The sequence below is a fragment of the Corvus hawaiiensis genome, chromosome 22 (genome assembly GCF_020740725.1).
Source record: "Corvus hawaiiensis isolate bCorHaw1 chromosome 22, bCorHaw1.pri.cur, whole genome shotgun sequence".
In the NCBI taxonomy this organism is placed as follows: domain Eukaryota; kingdom Metazoa; phylum Chordata; class Aves; order Passeriformes; family Corvidae; genus Corvus; species Corvus hawaiiensis.
This window is the reverse complement of record NC_063234.1, coordinates 2,132,162-2,156,155: the sequence shown is the minus strand read 5'-3', so window position 1 is coordinate 2,156,155 and position 23,994 is coordinate 2,132,162. Positions and strand designations below refer to the sequence as shown.

Genomic DNA, 23,994 nt, shown 5'->3' with positions numbered 1-23,994 from the left:
AATCTCTGCTTCCCTCCCTCCCTCCCTCCCTCCCTCCCTCCCATGCTCCCATCGTTCTTTTTGGATTCATGTTCTCAAGCAGAATTCCTGGCTTCCCTAACCAAGTTAGGAGGCTTTCTGCTGCTCCAAATGTCTGTCTTAAGCATTCCAAGGAACTTTCAAGCACGGAGGTTCTGTAGTTTTCTTGCAGTGTGATGTGCCAGCTGACCTCCTCGAGGTCATACAGTGCTGTGGTGCCAGAGCAGAGCCCAAACAAATTGAGTTGTCCTCGAGTCCCAACTCACTGCCATAAAAAGGGAAGTTTTATGTTTGAAATCAGAGCAGATTTGGGCTGATTATCTCCTAGGGAACACAATAATTCTTGCATCACTCGTATGCTTAAGCTTAGGGCAGTATCTGGTGCAGAACCAAAGTGCCAAAACCTCTCCAACATCCTGCAGTTCTCCTGAAAGATGATAAATTATCCCTGGCATGACAAACTGCTGGATATGCCTGCAGGAATAAAGGTGGAGTGGAAAAAACAGGGAAGAGGCAGTCCTGTGGGCACAAGTGTTTAGTGTGGTGCTGAAGATCAGATGTGGCAGAGGATAACTGGGGTATAAATACATGAATGTGTTAACTCTTAATTGCAGGCAGAATCACTGAGAGTGCGGGTTTAGATTTTTTAAAGGGTTAAGAATAACATGAGACAGAGCAGCAGCTGTTACATCAATGAAGAAAAAGTGGTTTTTGATGTGTTTGTCACCTGTGTGGGAAGAGGTGACTTCCCCGGCACCGCACGCAGCTTCTTGCTACAATTTCTATAGAAACGGTAAGAAGGAGCTTGTTTGCATTGAAGCTGCATATCTTTGTTTGAAGAGTGTTTTGAAGAGGGTTTTGTCCCACAGTTGTGTCACTTACACATATCTGGGTGTGTCATTTCTGTCGTAATTGTGGGCGGCGTGTTCATACTCATTTTTGACAGGTTTGTGTGGGAGCTGGCACACGACGGGGCCTGTATGGAAAGGCAAAGCATTGGCAGTGTTGTTTAGGAATAACAACCTAAAAAAAGGAGAATGCTGGTTCTGTTGTGGCTCTGGGGGGTTTTGAGGAGTCATTGGCATGAGCCTGGGGAAGGAAGAGAGGGAATGATGCCACACAATTCCTGCCTGCCGGCTCTGCGGGGTGCAGACGAGATCTGAGGCTTTCCTGCAGATCCTGCACTGCATCCTGGTGTTTCTCTGCTCATCAAAGGGATTTCTCTCCTCCCTTCTTTCTTATTTCCAGAAAAAACCATGATAGCCCAGTGTTTATCCCTGTAAATTCAGCGTGTGGCTTTATTTTCATTCCTTTCCCTGCATTGGGATGGTGGCTAAAGGCTCTCTCTGCTCTGGCCTCAGCTGTAAAAATCCTGAAGTTTGAATTCTTCATTAAAGATTCACACTGAAGCATTAATCACCTTCAGCCAGACTATTTTTAGAGCTGCAGCCTTCGATGCCAGTTGAGTAATTGCAATTATGATTACTTATGGTTTTGCTAATTGAAACAGCTTTTTGGAAAACTGCTGCTTCATAAAGTAGAATCAAATTGTCCAAAGAGGTTGTGGAACATCCAGCCTTGGAGATGCTCAAAACTTGACTGGACATGACCCTGAGCAACCTAAACCCTCTGTGAAGGTTGGACTAGATGACTTCTGGATTTATCTTCCAACCAACCTGATCCTATGAATGAAAACTAAAATCTGAATAATCACCTTTGAGGTGACAGGAATAAACAAAAGATACATTTAGCACAAAGAGTTAATTCCTTTGGCTTCTCTCTAAGGATCTCTAAGTAAGTTCATAATGATTGAAGCTTCTCTCCCCTTTTCCCATCAGTAAAGGACAATTAAGAGAAGACTTGATTATGATCCGAGTGATAAGGTGGGATTAATCTGGTGCTAAAGGACATTGAGATGCTCTGTTTGTGTCGTGGTACACATTAACCTGGAATAAATCTGTCTCGACCCTGCATTTCCCATGTCTGTGGTGTTGGAGGGAAAGGAGATTTTCCTTAACTTCATTTTTCTGAGTGGAATGAAAAATCACCCAGCTAACTGTGGGGAATGCAGTCTCTCCCCGGCACCCATGATGCAATCAGAATGCAACACTATCAAACCCAGTCTTTAATAGCCAATTATCTCAATGCTTATGAAACCATGAGAGGTTTGTGGGGTTCACCTGGAAGCAGGTATATCCCAGTTCATGTGGAATCAGTGGATATTCTGAGGCAGCTTTGCAGGGGGATGAGAGGGAGGCTAAGCCTCAACAATCCCTGGTTTTCTGGCTAAAATCCTCTGTGGAAGAAAACAAAAAGTCAGGATGCTGGGAGGGAAACCTGTCCCAGAAACAGGTGAGGTGTGAGGGTGAGCAGCACTGGGTTTGGGAAAGGCAGAAACACCTATTTGTGCAGAGCAGCTTGGTAGGAAAGCCAGAGGATCCAGACACAATTCCAGGAAGCCAGAGGAAGGAGGGGCTGCTACCAGCAGTGATTGTTTCATTTAGTAATTAGTGCTTAAATCTCCTCTAAGTCAAATAAAGCAGAGGATGTGAGCTTGTGGAGCTGTTCCCTCCTCCCCTTCCCTACACTTCCTCACCCTTTTTTGCACTCATAGATGTGGAGGGGATAATGGGGGCTTTGCTGATGGGGTAGAGCAGGTGTTTGGGGGTAAAAGAGTGGGGTATTTTTCATGATCTGGCTCTGATGGGACCTTGCCTGAGCTGCTCCCTGTGTTCTTTTACCTTCCTTCCACCTGGTAGATACATTTGAAGGATGAATTAAAGGATGTTTTGTGCATGGAGACTTTTCTGGAATGCAGGGAAGAGGGACTCTGCGAATATGGAAGAAAAATCTCTATAAATTGTTGGTGTGCTGGCAGAGCGTGCTCTCCCTTTCCAAGGGGAAAATGTGTGGAGGTGGGACCCAGGCAGGCAGACCTGCTGTGACCTGGAAGTGTCAGCTTTGTTCACTGAGTGGTGCCTTTGTGGCCAGGTGTTTGTTTGCTCTCTTCTCCCTGACCCTCAGTTCAATGGGAGGTTGTGTGTGCTGGAACAGGGGCTCTGTGCCTTCCAACCTGACACAGGCACAGGGCTGCCAAGAGGCAGGATGTGACCTGGGGAATAAATATCCCCTTTTCTGAAAGAGGATAAACATCCCCTTTTCTGTGTCTTGCTGTCAGATGGTCTTTGGTGTTATTCTCAAGCAGGGAGTCCATTAACAATCAGCAGTTTGAGAGCTCTGGTGATTTATCTCCACAGTGGACCACATCCAGTGCCAATATTCTTCACCTCAGGAAAGAGGTCTCTGGGAGAAATCACCTTTTTTTCCTTGCCATGCTGGTTTGGGTTGTGAACTTAGGTCTCCACCCTGATCTCCAGCTGCTGTGTATTAATTCCAAATATTCCATGTGTTCCCAAAGCAGGCAGCAGCGCTTGCCTGTCCTGCCCTCCCTTCCAAATCCGTGCAAACAGCATCTCCTTGATGGCAAAGTTGGCCTCAGACTGAAGAAAACGGCTGCAACCACTCCTATCCCTCCTTTTTGCCTTCTCCATTGCTTCTCCTTGCCGGGGATTGAAAGGAGCCGCCTCTTTACTACAAATAATGATTTGTAAAACAGCGATATTTGCAATGAGTGGCTGCTGCTGTCTTTGATGTTCTTGGCACTGCTGATTGCTACCCAAAGCAAGCTGGGAATTACAGTCTGTCATTCTCTTGCCTCATAGCTCAGGGCTATATTTAGTAGATCAAGTTGCAACAGATCTGGAAGTTGTTCCCTTCAGCTGCAGCAAAGGCTGGAGCTGGGATGGGGCGCCTGGGTTTGTCCTGGTGAGTCCAGGGAGCTCCTTCTCCATCGCAAGGGCGGCTGAACCAGTCAGTGCAGAACTGCAGGAGCTCCTCAGTGCTCTACGTGTCAGGTTCAGGCAGTCCCCCAAGCCTTTCCTCTGCACAGAACCTCCCATTCAGGGCAGGTTTTAATGCCTGATTTTTGCCCGAGTTGTAAAGCTCGGTGCAGAAATTCTGCACGTGGTTTTTGCTCAGCGCAGAAATTCTTGCCTGGGATTTCTGGGATGTCCTAAGTGTCGTTTCCTGAAGATCCTGCCCTTTCAAATGTACAGATAAAATTATTGCAGCATCTTTCTCTGCTGATCCAGCAGCTGGAGCTCTGCTGAGTGAGTGTTCCCTGCAGGACTCCGTGGAACACCAAAGATAATGCCTGGATTCCAGTCTGTCCATTGGGGCTGGAGATCCAGGAGAGTGTTGAAATCCTGGGTTTGCAGCTCCAGAATTACAGGTCTGAGAGCTTCACTGAATTGTCAAAGGTTTTTAAAACCCTGAGTATCTGCTTTCAGTGGAGTTGGCTCGTAATTGTCTCCTTGGAGTCTGAGGATAAATGACTAAAACCAATAATGGAATCATATGATCTGATTCCTGCTGCCAAAAGATGAAGGGAGGACAGATGTTTTAGGAATTAAGTGAATATTTTACAATGTTTTTCTTTCCAATAATAGCAAAAAAGGGTGAAGATTGCCTAATATTGCCCTGCCAGCCATTAACAATGCAAATAAGTGTGGAGGGGAAAAAAAAAAGGGTGCTCATTCCTTAAAATATGTGGGAATGCAGGCATTAGTGGGGGAGTTATTTATTTGTAATTTTTCAAAAGAAACTGTCCATTTGCTCTCTTCTCTCTTCTTTCTTCTCTCTTCTCTCTTCTTTCTTCTCTCTTCTCTCTTCTCCTTCCTAACCAGTCCCCCCTCAACATGACACTGCTTTGTGCCCAGTGAGTTGCTTCGTGGTTATTGTGGTTTTTCTTCACACAGCAACAAGACAAAAACATAAATAAAGGAGACTGTGCCTGTGGATCCACACATTTGATGGAGTTTGACTTGAGATTGTCAAAAACAAATTTATCCCTGTTCTGCAGTGTAGGAATTTGAGGCCAGAAGTCTGTTTCTGCTACAAATCTGTGATCCCTGACACAGAGACTGCACAGCACAGGGGGGGATTTTAGTCCCCATGAGACCTTTAAAGGCTCTGGGGAGACTCCAAAATGGGGAAATGCTTGAAATTACTTCTGTGCCTCCCAGTTTGGGTTGGTTGTCTGGAAAGTTGCTGTTCTACCCTTTGTTTTGATTGGTTTCCTCTATTCTCACAGTCATATATTCTTTAAACACAGAACACCTGCTGATACAAACATTTTAATGAAAAAATTATATTTCCCCTGGACAATTTGAGAAAACCACTGTCCCTTCTGATGTGATGTGATTTCAAACTCCTGATTTTCTTCCTGTTGTTGTGTTTCTTTGTTTTCCAGGGTGGTAAAGGAGGAGATCTCAGATGACAATGCAAAGCTCCCTTGCTTCAATGGAAGAGTGGTGTCCTGGGTATGTTGGATTTTGTATGTGTAAATCTGTGTTGTTTGATACTGGATCCTGATTTTTAGAAGTATCTTGAATCTCAAATTGCATTAAAACAAAGGTATAAATTTTAATTATAACAATCCTGTTCTTAAGTAATACATTTTAAAAATCAAAGGGACGTCCACAAAGTGTGCAGAGCTGAAAAGGTGGTTTTAACGTGAAAACAGCTTTAGTACTGTCACTAAAGAGCCAAAACAACTTATTCAAAAACAGCTAAATGTGATCTTCTGGTGGATTTTGGTGATGGTATTTAAATTTCATTGTATTGGTATTGTGGTAATGCCTGGAAGGTTTAAATGAGGTTTAAATCTCGGGGGCTAAGCATTGTGTATGCATTCAGTAAAAAGACATGAAAATTTATAGCTTCGGAAAAATAAATTTAATACAAAAATAAAGGAATTTGGGCTGTAATTGGTTCAGCTATAGAGGGAGTCAGTGATCCAGATGTGACTGTGCTGCTCTGCACATCCCATCTCCCTCAGTCTTGTCTGGGTTTAATGTGCTAATTTCTCCAATATGCCAGGATTTGTTTGTCACCTCACTGGACTAATTAATTACCAGCTCCTAATTACTCCCATTTATTGGGCAGTGTGTGCTGAGCTGAGGCTGAGCTGGTGCTGGCACACTTCTCCTTCTTCAGCCTCATTCTCTTAGTGGAGATGCAGTAAAAGTCTCCTGCTGCCGAGTTCTGTGTGAAATACAGGAATTCCCACCTTCAGATGATGTTTGGGGCACAGATAAACACATGGATGGATTTGGTGTGTCATGCACACATTTCTCTGCCTGGGGACTGGAGGTTTGTGCCTGTCAAGGGTGATGGAAGTGGTTGAGCACCTTTGGGCAGAGAAGAGAGCAGTGGTATTTCAGATTTTAACACCAAAGCAGCTTTTGAGGCATAGTCTGTGATTTCAATATCCACTTTCAAGCTGAGCTTACAATCTTGGGAACACAGCAGAGGACAAGAATGGTGTTTTCCAAAATCTCAAGTTTGTCTTGAGTATAAAATGTATTTTTGTGAAAAGCTTGGCTTCAACAAATGGTGCCAAGTGGGGTTGCAAACACGGTGAGTGCCATGGGGGTGAGAGCTGTGCTGAACAGAGACTTGGAGCAGCTTTTCAGCATGGAATAAATGTTTGGATCCATGTTTGGATCCTGCTTTTGCTGGGATGAAGGTACACAAGGAAGCAGTAGTAAAGTAGGTTTATAGGAGTTTTTTCCAACTGCCCAGTTGGAACAACTGGGGCTACTTGGAGTTCTCAGGTGGAGTGAGCAGCTTTGTCTCTATCTCTTTCTCCAGTCCCTTGCTGATTTTAGGAGTTGAAGATCTTTGCTCACATTTTTTACAACTTAAAATATTTTAACTATTTTATCCCTTAAAATATTTTAGTAACCCAGACATTGAAGTTCTACAGGACAAGGACATTTGCTACCTGCTGGGGAGCTTGAAGTTTCTCAGCCTGGCTTCTTGTAGACAGGATTACATCAAAATGACATAAAAAAATCAAATACCAGATTGATTGCATGCTGTTTCCTGCATGTGTGCACTCCAGCGTTGTGTAAAGAAAAGTGCAACGTGTGTCTTTTCAACCTCACTTTGACTGGGAGATGGTTCTTAAGCAATGATTCCTCGTGGATCATCAGGCACAGCCCCTGCTGGGCTCTGAGCAGCTGGAAATGCTGCTCTGGGAGGGCTGGGGCTGGCAGGTGAACTGAGCTCAGCTGGATCACACAATATGAGCAACTTCTTCCTGCTCTATTGATTGCTTTTAATTTTAGGGCACTCAGGCTCTGGCAGCTGTGTAGTCCCAACAGGTTTTTAGTGTTAGGCAAGCAAAACACGTGGCTTTGTAAAGCTGAGCTTAAGCTCAGTCCTCCCACACACCCAAATGTGTATTAAGCACTTACTAGGTTTTGTATTAAATTGAGGCCTTAAAAATTGGGATGTGTAGTCTGTACTCTGCAAAGTTAGCTGTTTGTTCCTGGGAACTGTGTTCAGAAGGAAAAGCTGCTTTTTCCCTTCTTTTTAGGACCTCCATACCTGTTTTTTTACCTTTGTGCTCCAACCTTTTGCCTCAGTAGCAGTAGCTGACTAATAACCAACGTGACTTCCAGAGCTTTTCCAAGAATTTAGCCATGCACTTCCACTCAGCAGGCACCAAAATACCTTGGTTTGGGAATGGAGGAGTGTTTCAAAGCAGAGTTATTTCGATTTAAAGCTGCTGTTCTGATCTAATTCTGATCTAAAGCTGAGCAGTGCTCAGGGAAAGGAATGAGCACCACTTGCCTCCAGGAAAAAGGGAAGATTCCCTGGATGAGTAAATCGGTTGTCAAAGGAATAAAACCATTGGCTTTAGGGAACCAAACTGATGTTTGAACAAACAAATAAACAGTGAAGTGTTTGAGAGCTGAGGGTCCATCTGGAGCCAGCACAAAGTCCTTTCTTAATGAGGTTGTGTCCATTCTTGTGTGGGAACTGGAGGTGGGATGGGGATAACTCCTCCAGGAGGAACATCCATCCTGATGGCCCCTGCTGTGGGATCAGCCCCTGGATGCTCTGAGGGATTTGGCTGAAGGGCTCAGTGCTGCTGAATTTGCTGCTCTCAGGATGCCCCTGAGCTCTGGATGGTGGTGGTGCTGTTTTTGCCTTCAATCCAAGGATTACTGGGGGGCCGGAGCGTGGGGCTCTGGCAGGGTGGGAATGGATGGGACAAAAAGGGATTTCATGTGTGATTAACAAGTGGAAGAGAGCGTCCCAAAAGCTGCAGATAAAATAGGGGAGAAAATGGAGGTGGGATTTGTGCTGCCATGGCCTGAGAGCAGCATCTGGTTTAGCAGCAGAGGGGTGGGAATTGATGGCAGCTCCTGTCAGGAGAGCAAATTCATCCTGAGAAGCCCTTTCCTCCTCAGTGTGCAACACCTGCCCTGGTTGTTCCTCAGTGTCATCCCCTCCCTGTTTCTGCCCCTTTCTCCCATGCTGCTGAGCTGGTAAATATTAATTAAATATTCAATTAATTCAATATCCAGGTTGTCCTCTGCATCCCTGACCTGGGTCTCTTCTTCCCAGTGCATGTAGGAGGATGGGGCTGTTTGTTTTTATCTGTGTGGTCCAGTTAAATTTATCTTTTACTTGGAGAATTCAGTGTATTGATGATTTATTCTGACTTCCAGACACCATTCAGGCTCTTCTGTGCAGCAAAATATGGCTCAAGTTGTTCCAGCAAGGTGTTCTTGGAGTTTAAGGAAAAATCCACCCCCACTATTCCACATGAATAAGGATGTGGATTATTTCATTCCCCTTTACATCCCAATTCCTCAATCTCTTCCTTCTTCCTTCTCCCAACCAACTCCCAAAGGGCATTTTTATCTCATGTTAAGAGCTGAATTCTTTGCCAGCTCCTTAAATAACATGAAACATGAAAATATATGGCTTTTCCAGCTGGAAAGCAGGAGAATAGGAAGAAATAAGATCAGAACAACACTACACACACACACACCAGTTAAATGTTATATTTTAATTCTGGGGCTGTTCCTATTTTCATTTCAGAGGAACATCACAATCTCTGAGATGCATTTCAGGAATTAAGTCAATTTATTGTGATTCCTGCATCAGTATAAGTTGCTGGCTGCTTTCCAGATGCAGAAGAAGGCAGAATCATTGCTCCAAGGATTTGCTGCTTGTTTGAAATCTTCTCAGTCATTCCTATTTTTTTGCATTAAACTTCTGCTTGGAGGCTGCAACCAAGATCAGTATCTGCTCTCCTTTTTCTCCCTGTGCATGGTGGGAGACAGTTGCTGATCCAGAAACCTTCATTTTGTATTTTCTTTGTCACAACCAGCTGGTTTTTCCCCATTAGGGGTGGAAACTGAGACACACACGTTTTTCATGGATTTCTTTTTAAAATTTCCCATCAAGATCATGTGGGAAGTCTGGTGGTTAAGGGACAAGAGCATCTGGCAAACAAGGAGATGCTGAGATGAGCCAGAGCCTTCTCAACAGCACCAGTGACAAGAGACAATAGGAATGAATGGAAACAAAGGAAATTCTCTTCAGACATTAAAAAAACATTTCTTTTTTAACTCTGAGGGTGGTGAACCAGCCCAGCTCACCCAGAGATGTGCAGTCTTTGTGCTTGGGGATAAACCTGGTTGGAGAAGGAGCTGTGGTGATCAGACAAGGAGCAATGGGGTCAAACTGAAAGGGGAAATTTAGATCAGATTTGCAAAGAAATTCTTCTCTGTGAGGGTGGGGAGGCCCTGGAATGGATTTTCCAGAGAAGCTGTGGCTGCCCCTGGATCCCTGGCAGTGTCCAAGGCCAGGTTGGAGCACCCTGGGACAGTGGAAGGTGTCCCTGCCCATGGAACTGGATGAGCTTTAAGGTCCCTTCCAACCCAAACCGTTCTGGGATTCTTTATTTCCAATCCCTCAGCAGTTGCTGCTCCTGCTTTGAGCAGGACTGGAGCAGCTCCAGAGGTCTCTTGCAGAAGTCAATTATTCTGTGAGTGCATTCACTGCTTCTCCTGCAGCTTTTCTGGTATTTATATCACCCTCTCTAATGATGGGGCTCAGGCAGTTCCTCATCTACCTTCAACAGATAATAGACAAATCCAGCTTTCCAAGTCAGAACACAATCCCTCCTTCATTCCTCATGCCTTTTCTTCAGGAGGAGAATGGGTTCAGTTTGCCTTTCTTCCTTAGGTCAGATACCATTTATCTGATATATGGTATGTATGATAAATGCTATAACAGCATGTAGATGAGAAATAGTGAAATATTTTTTCTTCTTCATGTCAGCACAGGAGCTTAACCCACAAAAATCAGCTCAGTTGGAGTCAGTGTCCAGGCCTTTAATAGAGAATGGTGCTGTTGCAAAGATCTAAAAGCAAAATTTAGATGTGTGGTTTAAATTAATTATTTGAGGGTATTAGTGGAGCCTTTTTTGTGTGCTGTACCGAATTTTTTGTGCTGCTCAGGATGAATTATCAACCCATCCAGTTCTGCAGAGACAACACAGATTGTAGGAAGTAGGGTTGGATCTATTCCTTCAAAACTTGGGCTCTTGCCTCCCTTCCCACCCATCAGCCTGCTCCCAAATTTCTGTGCATATCCTGGTTTGGCTTGGGTTTGGAGCTCACACAATGCACTTTTTGCAGATGATGTTGACAAGGGCTTCTGTTCCCTGGGCTCAGCAATCAGCTGAAACATCTGTGTCTGACCTGCATTATGAATTGCAAATTACTTTTTCCACACTGACACCCATAAAATTGCAGGGCTTATCTGCCTCTATTTGCTGCTAATTACTGCAGGAGTTTTATGTAAATCTCACTGTAAGTTAATTGTTCAGTTTCGAATTCTTTAATATCCCATTCACTGGAACTTAACAGATAATTGCACACAAATCTTCCAGGGATAGCAAAGTTGGGTCTTTACCTTTTGGGGGAAAAAAAAAAAAAGTGTTTTGGGCAGGGTTATTTCCTTATCTGTTTGGGTTTTTATTTTAACGGGGCCTGAGCTTTCTTTGTCTCCAGTGCTATAAAACGTGTGTCAGCTGGTGGGAGACAGCTTGGGATTCTTGCACAAACCCATCTGGGAGGGTTGTGGTGCTCCCTGGGAATGACTGCGGTGTCTCTCCGTGTGTTTCACAGCCACACCACACATTTCACATCGCAAAATGAAACGCACACGCCACAGCTGAGCCTCCTCTTGTCCCCACATCTCCCCTCCTGACTGATACAGTGGCTACTTTGAAGTTTACACCATGCCTGACGTTTGGAAATTGGAGATTTTCATCTTTTTTAATAACATTTGAATCCTTCTATTTGTCAGAGGTGGGAACTTTGATCTTGGTGTCATCTGCAGGACTGATTTCCATAGGGGAAAATGTTCAAGGGAGGATCTGCAAGTCTTTAGTTGTTGCTTACGTTGGCTGCCCTGAGAACTCCCATGTACAGCTGGATTAGTATTGAATTAAAATCCCTGCTGCTAATTAGCTATTTAAACTTCCTCCCCAGCCCTCCTGTGTCCTGCTTGTTTTTCTCCTCTGCATCTCAGATCTTGTTCTTTTGATTTCAGGGTGGGTTTGTTTTTCTTCTTGCGTGTTTTTGTTTCTTTTTGCTGTTGTTGTTGTTGTGTTGTTTTTTTTCTTCTAAGCACTAAATAATTTGGGACAGAGAGCTGCTCCTTCCTAGAGTCCTTTTCAGTGGCTGACCTTTAGTTTTTCAACAATATAGAGTATCATAGTTAGTATGTCAGAATTCTTAATTTATTGCAGTAAATGCATTTTTACACACCAGAAGTACCTGATGTGTGTCCTGTTCTGCTAACACACAACATAGAATATAATTTTTCTCGGGGAATAATTTATTAGGAGTTTTTTGGGACTGCTTACCCAAAGGAAATTATTAATGCAGTTTTGCTTTTTGCCTTTATTTTTCTTTTGTTGGTCCTTAACTGGGCAATTTGAAAAAATTGTGTGGAAGAAAATATTTTTTTTGTAATGCCTTAAAACGTTTTTCTCTTCTCTGTGCCTGGTGGAAGCTGCGAGTGTGGCAGGAATTGGCTTGTGGCTGCTGCCAGCTCGGAGCCAGCACTTGGGCTGGCTGTTATCTCTGTTTTTTAGGAAGGATTTGCAACATCTGGGAACAATTCCTTGCCTGGCTGCCGGGAATGTGCAGTTTCCTATTGGCTGGCAGTGATGTCATTGCCTTCTGTGAGGTTTTCCCTGGTTTTTCTTCCCCATTATCTGGGTGCCAGCAGATAATACTTGTCCTGTTTGTACATCAGCTTTTTAGAGCCTGTATTTGCAATTACAATTAACGTCGTGGGGCAGAACCATTTGACAAGGGCAGCACAGGAGCTTCAGGGCTGGGAAATGAAAGAAGTGCCCAGAGCTGAGGCGGGGAATAAAAATCCCCAGGAGCAGAATCTTGTTGAGTTTCTGTATAAAAGGAGCTGATTTCAGGGCCAGTCTCTTCACACATTATATAAACCCTCATTCATCCCAAGCCTAATCTCAGTGTAGACAATTTCTCATTGCTAAAATAAACATCCCTTTCCTGATAAGGTTTTTCCAGCAGTGTGGAGTCCTGGTGCCTTTGAGAGAATTCCTGGTGGAGCACAGCCCTTTTCTGCAATTGCTCCTTTGGGAGCAGCCTTCGTGTGGATAATGGGCCACATCTCTGAAGCTTTGACTTGGGATTTGAGATGCCTGTGACTTTATAGGAAATAATTACTTCTAACTCATAGATGAATGTGGCTGTTCTGAAGTCGCTGTCAAAAATATAAATGGCTCTTTTGGGTATTTCTTTAGTCACTGGGATCAGTCCCTCACCTCTCCCTGAGCTCAGAGAAACACCAAGAGCTGCTGCTGTTCCTCGGTGAGAGTTTAAATATTGTACTTTTGGTGCTGATAAATTAATAAATATTTAGCCAGATGAGACTCTGAGAGCAGAGTGCACCAATGTTTGCTCTTTCCCCTCCCCAGGCTGCTTTTTGTCTGGTGTCCTCAGCCCTGGACTCTGCACAGGCCATTCCTTGAGCTGCCTCAATGCCTGTGGGAGTTTGTTCAGATTTCTGCTGAGCTCTGGAAGAGTCAGGCCTTACCATAATTAATTAAAAACCATCAGCGAATGTGGTGGAGAAGAAGAAAAGGGGAAATTTTGCTACAGAGAGGTGAAACAACTGATCCAAAGACTGGAGATCGGGTTGGAAGTCTGGTGGTGACACAAGCAGTGAACTGAACGCTGATTTCTGCAAATGACTTCCAATACAACTGTTTTTTTTCAGCCAGATTTTTTGCTGGGATTGCTGGAATCCTTCTCCTGAACAAGAAGAAGGCAACAGGAGGAGGAAACAGAAGCTTTCAGGCAGTGGTTTGTTAGCACACTGTGGAACTTGCACAACTCACTGGTGCTTGTCCTGTCACAGCTTGGAAGTGGCTCTGTGGGAGTCACTGGGGATATCAAAAACACCTGAGATTCTTTTGCACCATGCCAGGCTTGATATTCTCTCTCCAGTCCTGGGAAGGATGAGATGCAGAGCTGCAGGGGAGGCTTGATGGGGGAAATATAATTATCAGGACTGGCTCGTGGCCAGGGAGCTGGTAGTGACTCTGCCCTTCTCCTGCAAAAACACTCTATTGTGGCAGTCCTTTTCCATTAAAAATGATGGAATATTGGAGTGTTTTATTCCTATTAGCTTGTCAGAGAAAAGGACAGAATTATCTTAATGATGATTTACAGACTGTTGGGAGATTCTGCTGCAGATTTTCTTTTCTAGCACGACAAATGTTGTTCCAGTGCTCTTTTGGGGTGTTTTTTGTTCATTTGGTCTGCAGCCACCCATTTATATTAAGTGCTGTTGAACACAGGGAGCTGAAAGTGAAGAAGGAAAGCTTTGATGAGTGAGAGTGCTCCTCTTGTAACCAGACACAGATCTGGACAGTCTGTGTCTTGTTTAAACAACTTAATTGCTTCAAGTTCTGCTTAACGCTCTCGCAGGAGCTCCCAGATCGTGGTTATCATAAAAGCAAGATCACGTTAGACAGCTTATTTAAATTCTTACACTCCTGGGTTTATTTATTTATTATTGTTATTCCTCAGGGGCAAAATTTCACCCCAGAGGATGTGTCTGAATTAAGTGTGCTTTGTGTGGAAATGCCTGCAGCCAGCACAGCTTGGAACTTATTTTGGGAAGGTAAACATGGGACTATCTGCACTGGCCACTGCTTTGTCATGGCTCTTGTGCTTGTGATTTACTCCTGGAAGTGTGGGAGATGTTTATCTAGGATTAACAAGCTGCTTGGGAACGGGGGAGATACTGCTGGGATCTTGAGTTCAAATTTATCTCGAGCTCACTGTGTCTGGTGGTGAGCTGATTCAAGTTTGAAGTGGTTTATTTTCCTCAGTGCAGCTGAAAGATCAGTGTGGGTAATTTCTGCAGCCCTCTCCCCTTTCTCACGGTGATGGCTGAGGCTGTTTGTGGCTCTATTCCCACTGCAGATCAGTAAGAAATGGGTACCCAGTGCTTTATCCTTGAGGGAATCACTCTCCAGGGACAACATTCACCAGGAGATGCTTTGCTGCAGTGGATTTTGCACTGCCAAAGTGACCCAGAACCTCCTGCAGAATCAGTTCCTCCAGGAGCAGGGAAATGCTAGAGAGCAAATATCCCGAAATACGGGAAGGATTTGTCTGGTGGGCTCCTCCTGGAGTCAGGTGTTGCCCTGAGCAGAAAGGCTTAAAGGAGGGCTGTGTTTTCCTGCTCCCAAATACCTCGGGCCAAGGGGCTTGTTTTGCGTTCACAGCCCAGAGTGTGAGGGCTAAGGGGATGTGCAGATCTTGCCTACACCCACTTTCGGGGTTTTTTTGCCTTATTTGTTCTTCTTTTCATCCCTTGGTTTGATTTTTGTCAGTGAAAGCCCAGAGATTCCTCAGGGAATCTTCCAGGCTCAGAGACATCCTTGCATCTCCCTAACACCAACACACTTTCTAAACATCTCCCTTTAACTTCCCTACCTGGAAGAAAGCAGCTTTAATTATCAAGTTATTAGGAAAGCTGGTGTTATTTTTCCCTTCAGTGTTTCCTCTGTTGCTCCTGCTTTGGTGATAAGAGTTTGAATAATGCAGCTGACTCCATGTGGTGCTGGGGAGCTGTTTTGTCTCCAGGCAGTTCCTTTTTGACAGCCTGTGTGTGTTTTCTGCCTCATATTTATGGTTGATGCTCCTAGGAGTAATTCCCTGCATCCTGAATGCCAGTTCCCTCCTTTCCATCCCCTTCTTTAACAGCCAGCACCTCTCTGATCATTATATTAGAATTAGTCCTTAATAAATTAACCAGTTAGAGCTGGAATCTCTCCTGCTCTGCTTCTTCCACAACTAAAAATAAAGGGAAGCTGAGACCTCGTTGCCTGTTAGTGAAAGGTATTAATCTATATCATTAATTGAGGATTTATTTAATTAAAGACCTTATAATCAAGTGTTTAAAGAGACTCAGCCAAGTGATGAGGTGGCTCAGGGGGTTGGTGATAAAGTCACCCTGCTCACCTCCAGGTCAAGTCTAATTTCTGTGGATCATGGCCAGAAAATGCTGTGTGTGGTCAGTGGACTGTTTAAATATATTTTTTGCATTAGGATATACAAAATTCTCCCAGCTTCATGGGAGAAGAATCTCTGTACAGTCGTTTCAAATATTAACTGAGTCCTTCACAGAATCCTCTTTTCATTTTACCCAAACCCTCTCAGGTTGGGCATCTGCCTTCCTGTTTGTAAACCAGAGGAGTGTAACTCCTCCACTGTCAGGCTTGTTAATAAAAAATAACCACTTAATCTAACAGGTGAAGTCAAATTAGAACTGGAATTTCTAATTGGGAATCACCTTGTTCTGTTTGCAGAGATTAATTAAAAGGAGTCTTGGATCAATGCATGTTTGCTTTTCTGTAGTGGTGCTTCACCCAGAGCATGGTTCTCCTCCCCTGGGATTTAGGTTGCATTTAGGTATCTTTGATTGCTTTCATCTCACTGGTGCAGAATTGGCAGTGCCCTGCCTTTCTAGGTTAGAACATGGAAGCAAAAATGCTGATTCCATTATAAAATATTTACTGATAGAGGAGGGACCTGCTCTGGTTGGTTCCTGGGTTTACATTTCAGTCAGGAGCTTTTTTCCAACACTGAGAAGATTTAAAAAATATTAATGTCAAAACCCAAAGTGTACAAAAGGACTCTTTACACAAAGCATCTCTGTCTTTTTTTAAAAATTTATTATTTCTTTGCTGAATACAGAAAAGTAGGTGCTAGCCTGGTGGGAATCAGATCTTAGTTCAATCTAAGATCTTCTGTCAATCATTAAAATGAGCTGCAAACTAGGAGGCTGGGGAGAGGAGGAGACTCCTTCTTCTTTCTCTGCTGATTAAAGATGTCCCACTGGCTGTGCTGGAGGGAGATGGGCTGGCCTGGATTTACTGGAAATGAGATTTGAGTACAGAAATCCTCCTGTGTGCCATGGCCATGCCTGTGATCCATTATCCAGAAGCATCCCTGGTAGTTACTGGCAATATTGATAACATTAAAATTGACATCCTGCCTTGTCCAGGACCGGAATTGGTGATAATTCCCAAGGATAGCATGCTGTATGCAGGTCCTTGGTGTTTGGAATGAGGAGATGGATCCTTGCAGCATCTTTTAATTCCCAATTTCCATGGAGATTCTGAGTGTTGGGTGCTCTGCAGCCTTTGCTTCCACAGGCTGCCAGGCCCCTCCAGCTTCCCCGAATGCAAATGGCAGTGTCAGAGAGTTCTGAAGGTGATAATCACACCAGAGGAGCTTTAGAGAAGTTTTCAGGTCCTCATGAACTGCAGAAGAGTCGTCTCTCCATATCCTGGTTTCCGTGGCATGGTTGGAAAATGCCTTTTTCTGTCTGCTGCTCTGCCTTAAGGGAACATTTGGAGACAAAATGGGCACAAGAGACGCGGGGAGGATGACCAGCAGGAGTCTGCTCCTCCTCTGAAGCAGCTTTCTGTTGAGCTTGGGTGACCTTGGCTTAATTCAGGCTCTCAACAGAGATGGTGGCAACTCAGAGATTTGGTGGTGGGGGCCAGGCTAGACTGTGAATTTTCAGGGGGTTGAAGATCTTGTAGGAGGAGTTCCATTGGGTTTGGGCTGTATTTCTGTCGTGTTCCAGCTTTTGCTTTTCATTTTTGTGCTGGCAAAGCCAGGCTGGGAGCACAGCCTTAAAATGTGGGTGTATTTTGCAAGGGATGCTGACAACTCGTGTGCTTGGGCAACTCAGGGAATGCTGCAGTGCCAGGTCTCCAAAATCCCCTCCCTGCCTGGGGTGCCTGTTTTTGCAAGAGGAGAAGAATTCTTGGTGCTTGCAGGAATTCTGTGCACATCCAGGCTGCTGATGTTTTCACGTGGAGACCGACTGTAACCTGATTTTAGGCGAGTTTGGCAGGGATCCCTGCGCTTCCCGTCCTCCAGTTCCCCTCACATCCTGGGATATTGGCTGAACACGCTGGGCCAGAGTGGAGAAACTGGTGGGAGTAATTTTGGTGTAATTCTGTTTTTTTTTTCTGTTGGCAGCTGGTCCTGGCTGAAAGCTCCCACTCTGACACAGGCTCCCAGTGCACCGAGAGCCACACGGACCTGCCACCACCCCTGGAGAGGACGGGAGGCATCGGAGATTCCCGGCCCCCATCATTCCAGTAAGACCCAATTCTCCCATTTATTTATCAAATTTGAATTCCTGTCTATCTCTCACCCTCATTTCTCTTGCTGCTGCAAGCCAGCTGTTTGTTGTTATTGGTATAAAAATAAAATATTGAGGAATTAAAAGGGGAATGGGAATGAAAACCCCCTGTCATTGTTAGAGTGAAATATTTATCCAAAATATCTCATTTTCAAGCCTGCTGTGGATGAGTTAAGTGGGGAGGGAGCCCAAAATGCTTTTTTGTAGTGTGTGGCTGACAAGTGATTAGTGTGTTATGTGTAATTATGGAGGGTGCAGAGCCAGCTGAACGCTGCTGTCAGGAGGGAAAATTTCCATAAGGAATAATTCAATTCCTGCTCCATGTCCACGCAGAGGCTGCCAGCTCCATCTGTGTGTGGCCAGACTGCGAATATCTGCTTTGATGGCAGCCTCGTTATTTCCTGTTCCTCATCCAAAGGGTATCCTAAGGATACCTTCATTTCCAGGGAGGGCCTTGGAATTTCCACCAGGAGGATTTAAAGCAGGGCCTTGTGCTCTTAGTCTGTGTTTGGAGAAGGAAACGTGGCCTGGATTTGCCTCTTTTCCATTGCTTTTTGGGATGGCTGTTGCCTGGAAGAGCCCTCAGTGTTGTGTTTGAGTCTTTTACAGATAAAAACCTTTCAGAGGGGATGAGAAATCCTGGGAAATCCTGACCTTGTCTGGCAGTGTCTTGCAAGGGCTGTGCTGCCCTCCTGTGTTCTGAACTGGCTGGGAGAGGCCAGAAAATAAAACCAGGCCTTTGTCTTTCCTGGCCTAAACCTGTCTGGAACAGCTGCAAGATCGAGCTTTGTTTAAGAAGATAATTAGCTTGGAATTAGGCACGAGGTTTGTGGTGCTGCTCACTGCCAGAGCCATGGATCCAAGGCCCTGCTGGAGCACCTGCTTCTTCCAGAGTGTTCTCAAAGTCTCTAAATACTACAGAGAAAATGTGGGAATGCTCAGAGGGGTGAAGGACCTCGCTCAGGTCGTGTTTTCTGCCTCTGTTCCCATTCCCAGACAAACCATCTTCCTGCTTTCTGCTTACTTCACTCCTTTTTCTTTCTTTTTCTGAACTCCAGTAGAGAATCTGGCTTGTGGGGAGTTTTCCTAGACTAAAACTTGTTTTCCCTTAATGCCTTTTTGGGTTCTTCTTCTCACAATTTCCCACAACATCTCAACGTTTTACAGTGGATTTTTCTGTTGTGTTTCATTTTTTCAGTCCAGAAGAGAAGGTAAGGATGACCTGAGTTTAGTCCATAACACAGGGCAGAGTATCTCAGTTATTCTGCATGAAGCCCTAAATCCTGTCACTGTCAGAATTTCATTTTAAAGCACACCCACTCTAGATTAAAGTGACCAAGAATCCACCGTACTTTGAAGTGATTTGTTTCTCTGTTGAGCTTAACAAGTCTTTCATTGTAAAATGAAATCACTGTAGTCCTCAGAAATTATGGCAAATTATGTTTCTGGGGATTTTGCTGTGGTGGTTGTGCAATGAGAGTGACTTGTACCTTCTTGGTTCCTAAATCCCTGTGATTTTATTTAAATGCTCTTCAAGCTATCAAAGATCTGTCATCTCCTTCAGTGTTGATTGAGGCCTTATATAAATAAGTGCCAGCTGAGCTGGGTGTTGTGCAATTGTACAAACAGAAATGTTGCTGGACAACAAAGAATCCAAGGAATAGGTGAAGCAGGCAATGCCATCCGGGGGAATGAGATCCTTATCAGAGCTGAAGTGATAACTCCCTGCCTGACAGCGTTGATGTTTTGCTTCATCATTGATGAAATCCAAACAAAACTTCGTTTTTTTCCCCTTCCTGCTGCGGGTTCTGAAGTTCAGCCTGCATTTCATGCTCCACTGCTGCTGTTTGGGGGTTGCCAAATCCACTTTGAGCTGAGTTTGGTGGTGGAGGTGCAGGGTGAGGTGAGAGCAGTGACCTCTGAGTTACCTTTCTCATGTGCTCTGAAAATGGAGCTGCATTTAATGGGCTGAGCTTTGGAGAGGGAAGAGGGCAGCTGGGAGTTATTTTTGCGCCCTTTGCTGTGGTTTAAATCACATTTTGTAGGATGGAAACCACCTTTTGGAGGCAGATTTAGGTTCTGAGGTGGTTTAGGAGAGGGAATTGTGAGCAGGAGTCAGTAGATGGTGCTGCTGGGATGGCCAGGAGTGACCTGAGCAATGTGTCACCCTCTTCCCCTTTCCAGCTGTGCTGGGCTAAACAAGAAGTGCAAAAAACCATGTGGCAGCACTGAAATCCAGCCAGGCATTTCGGTAGGGATAAAATGTGCACTCAGATGTTTTCCTGAACGACAACCCCGATTTCCTAATTTCTCTGGTGGGCATGTCAGCACATTTCATCGACTCACAGAGAGCATGTGGGTGTGCAGGAGGCACAGCAGCCTCTGAAATGTGGAAATGTGACACTTAAATGTGGTTCCACACAGCCAGGTCTGGCTCCAGCTGCCACAGGAGTGGGGGATAGTTGGTTACAGTGCTGGTGGTTTAATTCCCTGTGTGAAATGTGCACGTCCAGCCTCGTGGAATTGTAGGAGAAACACATCAGTGATGCTCTGCTGGAGGTAAAGGATGGCCACTACACTCCTGTGGTGCATGGGTGAGGACATGGCAGGCATGAATTACAGGTACACAGGGCGGGGGAGAGTGGAGACTCTTGAACCAGCTGGGATTTATGGGTCAGAGAGGAGGAGAATGAGGAGTCACTTTCTGAGGGAGATCTTCCACAGCAGAGCTTTGGCCCACATCGAGTTTCCTTTTCACTGTTACGTTTGTAGGAGCTTTAGGGCAGTTTGCTCACTTTAATCCAGTAAAATGAGCTGTGGCTCTTTCCAGCACTGGAGCTGACAGGAAGGATGGAGAAAGATGATTTACAAGAGCGTGGAGTGACAGAACAAGGGGGGATGGGTTCACACTGGCAGAGAGTGGGTTTAGGTTGGATATTGGGAAGAAATTCTTCTCTGTGAGGGTGCTCAGGCCCTGGGATGGATTTCCCAGAGAAGCTGTGGCTGCCCCTGGATCCCTGGAAATGTCCAAGGCTGGTTTGGAGCACCCTGGGACAGTGGAAGGTGACCCTGCCCGTGGCAAGGCTGGCACTGGATGATCTCAAAGGTCCCTTTCAACACAGGATGTTCTGTGGTTCTGTGCACTTAATTATTGTGAGCTTTGCAAGGCTTCACCCTCCAAGGTCAGAGCTCTAAATTAAAAGTGCCAGTGAGCTGCAGCTTCTGCTCTTGGCTGGGATCTCAGCATGTACCAGAATGATCCCTTCTCCTGGCCCAGCAGGAGCCTTTCTTCCCTGTGGGAATGTCATGCACAGCCCTGTGGCAGCTTTTCCAGTGTCAGGATGATGTGCAAGCACTCGTGCAAACAGCTCTGGGTCTCAGGGCATCGATTTTGGGTTTTCTTTTCACCCCTCAGGTGGTTTTTTGGGTTTTCTTTTCACCCCTCAGGTGGTTTTGGGGTGGGCCCAGCAGCCCAGGACAGTTTGCAGTGCTCAGCCTCAGAGCAGTTTTCTGGCTGCTGCACCAACGTGCTCCCAGCTGTGCCTGTCTGTGTGGAAAAGGGAAAAAGGGATGACTGCAGTGATTGTTCCCATTTGTTCTGTGACAGTCCCAATGCTGCCAGCAGCAGGGATGGCCTGGACAACGAGACAGGAACAGAATCCGTGATCAGCCACCGGCGGGAGCGGCACCGGCGGAGGAACCGGGAAGGGCACGAGGATGGTGAGTGCTGCTTCATCTTCCCCCTTCTCCTCACATCTTTCAGAGCAACAACTCCTCCTGCACGAACAGAAGAGACTTGTGTCTGCATTCCTGCCTGCTTTCAGGGACTCTTATTATTTTAATGGAATAATTTGATAATTGCTCTGAAACTCTTTGAAGCTCAGCGTTTTTCCGAGAGGTCTGCACAACGCACGGTGAAGTGGCAGAGAGATTATTTTTGACAATATGCAGAACTTTCTGCAGCGTGAGAAGATGAATAGCTTGGACAGGACTGACTGTTGATTTCTCAAGGCTTGGCTCAGCTGTGGTGTTTTATGCTGGTGTAACAGGGGCTCTGAAGATCTGTTTTTATACCTAAAATTTTATATACCTAAAATTTATACCCAAAGTGCACCTATAAAATGCAGAACTCCGTGTCTTGCCTCTGGTCTGTACATCAAAGTAAGCTTGGGTTTTTCATTCGTTGCCAGACAAGAATTTCCAGGCTTAATTAAGAATTAATAGGTGCCACCCATTGTGTTTAAAATGGTCCAGAATTTGGAATACTTGGGCCCCAGAGATGCCATCATGGCCTTTATTCCCAGCTCCACCCACCAAAGTATTTGCCTCCAGTTAGAACGCAGGAAATCAGATTTATACTGAAGGTTTCTGTTCATTTAACCCTTCCAAAGTGTCACTGATGCAGAGTAAATGAAAATCCCTCAGTGGGAGGAGCAGAGAGCTGTCTGTGCGTGATCCTGACTGCAAATTTCATTAAGAAATGACAGAAAGAGGCAGAATCCTCTCACAACGTTGTGTTAAAAACTTGTTGCAGGAAGGATGTGCAAAGGGGAGTTGTTTTAAGCATTAAATCAGTGCCAGTTCGTGTTTTGCTGTGGATATTGGCATAAGAGCTGGTGTTGGTGTATGGAATTATTTGAGCACAGGAGTTTCTGCTTGGAGTGGTCTGAAACCAATTCATACATTTAGAAAGAAATGGGATAAAATTTCCTCCTCCTGTCAAAGCCCAGACAAGAACATGTCACAAACATTAGCTGTTCTCTGAATTTAGGCCTTCTGCCTGCAGCAGGTGAGTTTTGTTAATGTGCATAAAGCAAGGGGAACAGCCTTAAAATACATTATTTAATGTCCATCGGGTTTCCGTGGTCATAAGAATATTTTATTTAATAATAACAACATCCAGTACACATAATAACAGATGAAATATATACATGGATAACACATGAATAACACAATACACATGAAAACATGAGTTGTTTTCAGTGGAAAGCAAGTCTAAAATGCACAGTTCAGCTCTATGCCTCTTGAAAATACTAAAAGAAGTGAAATGCCCTAATCCTGGGAAGGATTTTAAGGCCTTTTAATAACAATGACACAGTGTCATTCTTTTCTTGCACCTTCATGTCTTGTCTGGAGCACAGCTGGATGTAAAATGGGGGAACAGCCCTAGGAAAAGGGGGCCAAGGATGGGGAAAGGGCAGCAGGGCTGTGGCAGCTGATCCCAGCTGTTCCAGGGGCAGCAGCTGTGTCCTCTCCCCTCATTGTGAAACAGGATAAATCCTCCTTCCCCTGCAGAAAGCAGGAAATGCAGTGAGAGTGTTTGATCTGCTCCTGCAGAGACTCGTTTGAATAATGCCCAAATTACAGCCCTGGTGGTTGGCAGAGGGGCAGGATGAGGGATCTCCCTGGAGCTGTGTGTTAATCACAGGTTTGTGCCAGAGGTTTTATTCCAGAGGCACAGGGACAGCTCAGCCAGCTGGACAATTCCCTGTGTTCGTAACTGTTTGGTACAAAGTGCAGGACAAAGAATCACCCACCCTGGCAAGGAGGATTTCCCTGGATTCCCTCAAAGGGAAAGGAGTTTTTGTTCCACAGGAAGACACGAGCAGGGTGTAACAGCCTTCACTTCAAACAGGTGGAGTGAGAAAAGGTGCTAAGGAGCCATTTGGGAAGAGGGAAACACTGAGCTCAAACCTGTACAGGTCAAACAGGCTGAGTCCACTGAGCCCAGAGCACTGGAATGGAGAGGTTCCACAGAATTAAGGTTGGGAAAACCCCAGGAAAGAAAAGGGACACTAAACAAAGATTTTTCTGTGCTACTCTCCATTTTAATTTACAAAAGTTGTTTCCTAATTTTACTGGAAAACGTTGCCAGCTTTCAGTCTGGGCTTGAACTGCAACAAGGTCCTTCCAGAGGTGTGATTTGGAGTCTGGGTGATGGTAAATTCCCCAGGTTCTCCAGTGGGTGATAATTAACAGCGTGGTACCGTGGGTGGATTGTTGACCACAGCAGCCTGGATGTTTTCCTTCGTTGTTGCAGGATTACTCACCCCAGAAAAGCTGTTTCTGCTGAATTGCTACTGGGCAATTACACACACACAGGCTGTGATAAATACTGATGGCCAGCTGCAGCTGGAAGGTGTGGGACACACCTGGTGATCTGACAGCGTTTTCACACCTCTTTCCATTGAACATGCAAAGGATTTGGGGTATCCCTAAGCTTTTCCACCCATTTCACTTAAATTGTATTCCTATTTTAAGTGCACAGACAATGAATCTTCATCTGAGCTTGTATATTGTTTGATTTCAAAATAATCC

General features: G+C 44.9%; 1 protein-coding gene across 3 annotated transcripts in view; it reads left to right on the top strand.

Moving 5' to 3' along the window:
• Window positions 1-23,994, top strand: part of DVL1 (dishevelled segment polarity protein 1) — a 69,497-nt gene that overhangs the window by 21,989 nt on the left and 23,514 nt on the right. For all 3 annotated transcript variants that reach the window (XM_048326326.1, XM_048326325.1, XM_048326327.1), the window contains exons 2-4: window positions 5,330-5,399; window positions 17,511-17,632; window positions 21,284-21,396. In XM_048326326.1, coding sequence (XP_048182283.1) covers window positions 5,330-5,399; window positions 17,511-17,632; window positions 21,284-21,396 — 305 coding nt within the window. The remainder of the gene's footprint in view (window positions 1-5,329; window positions 5,400-17,510; window positions 17,633-21,283; window positions 21,397-23,994) is intronic.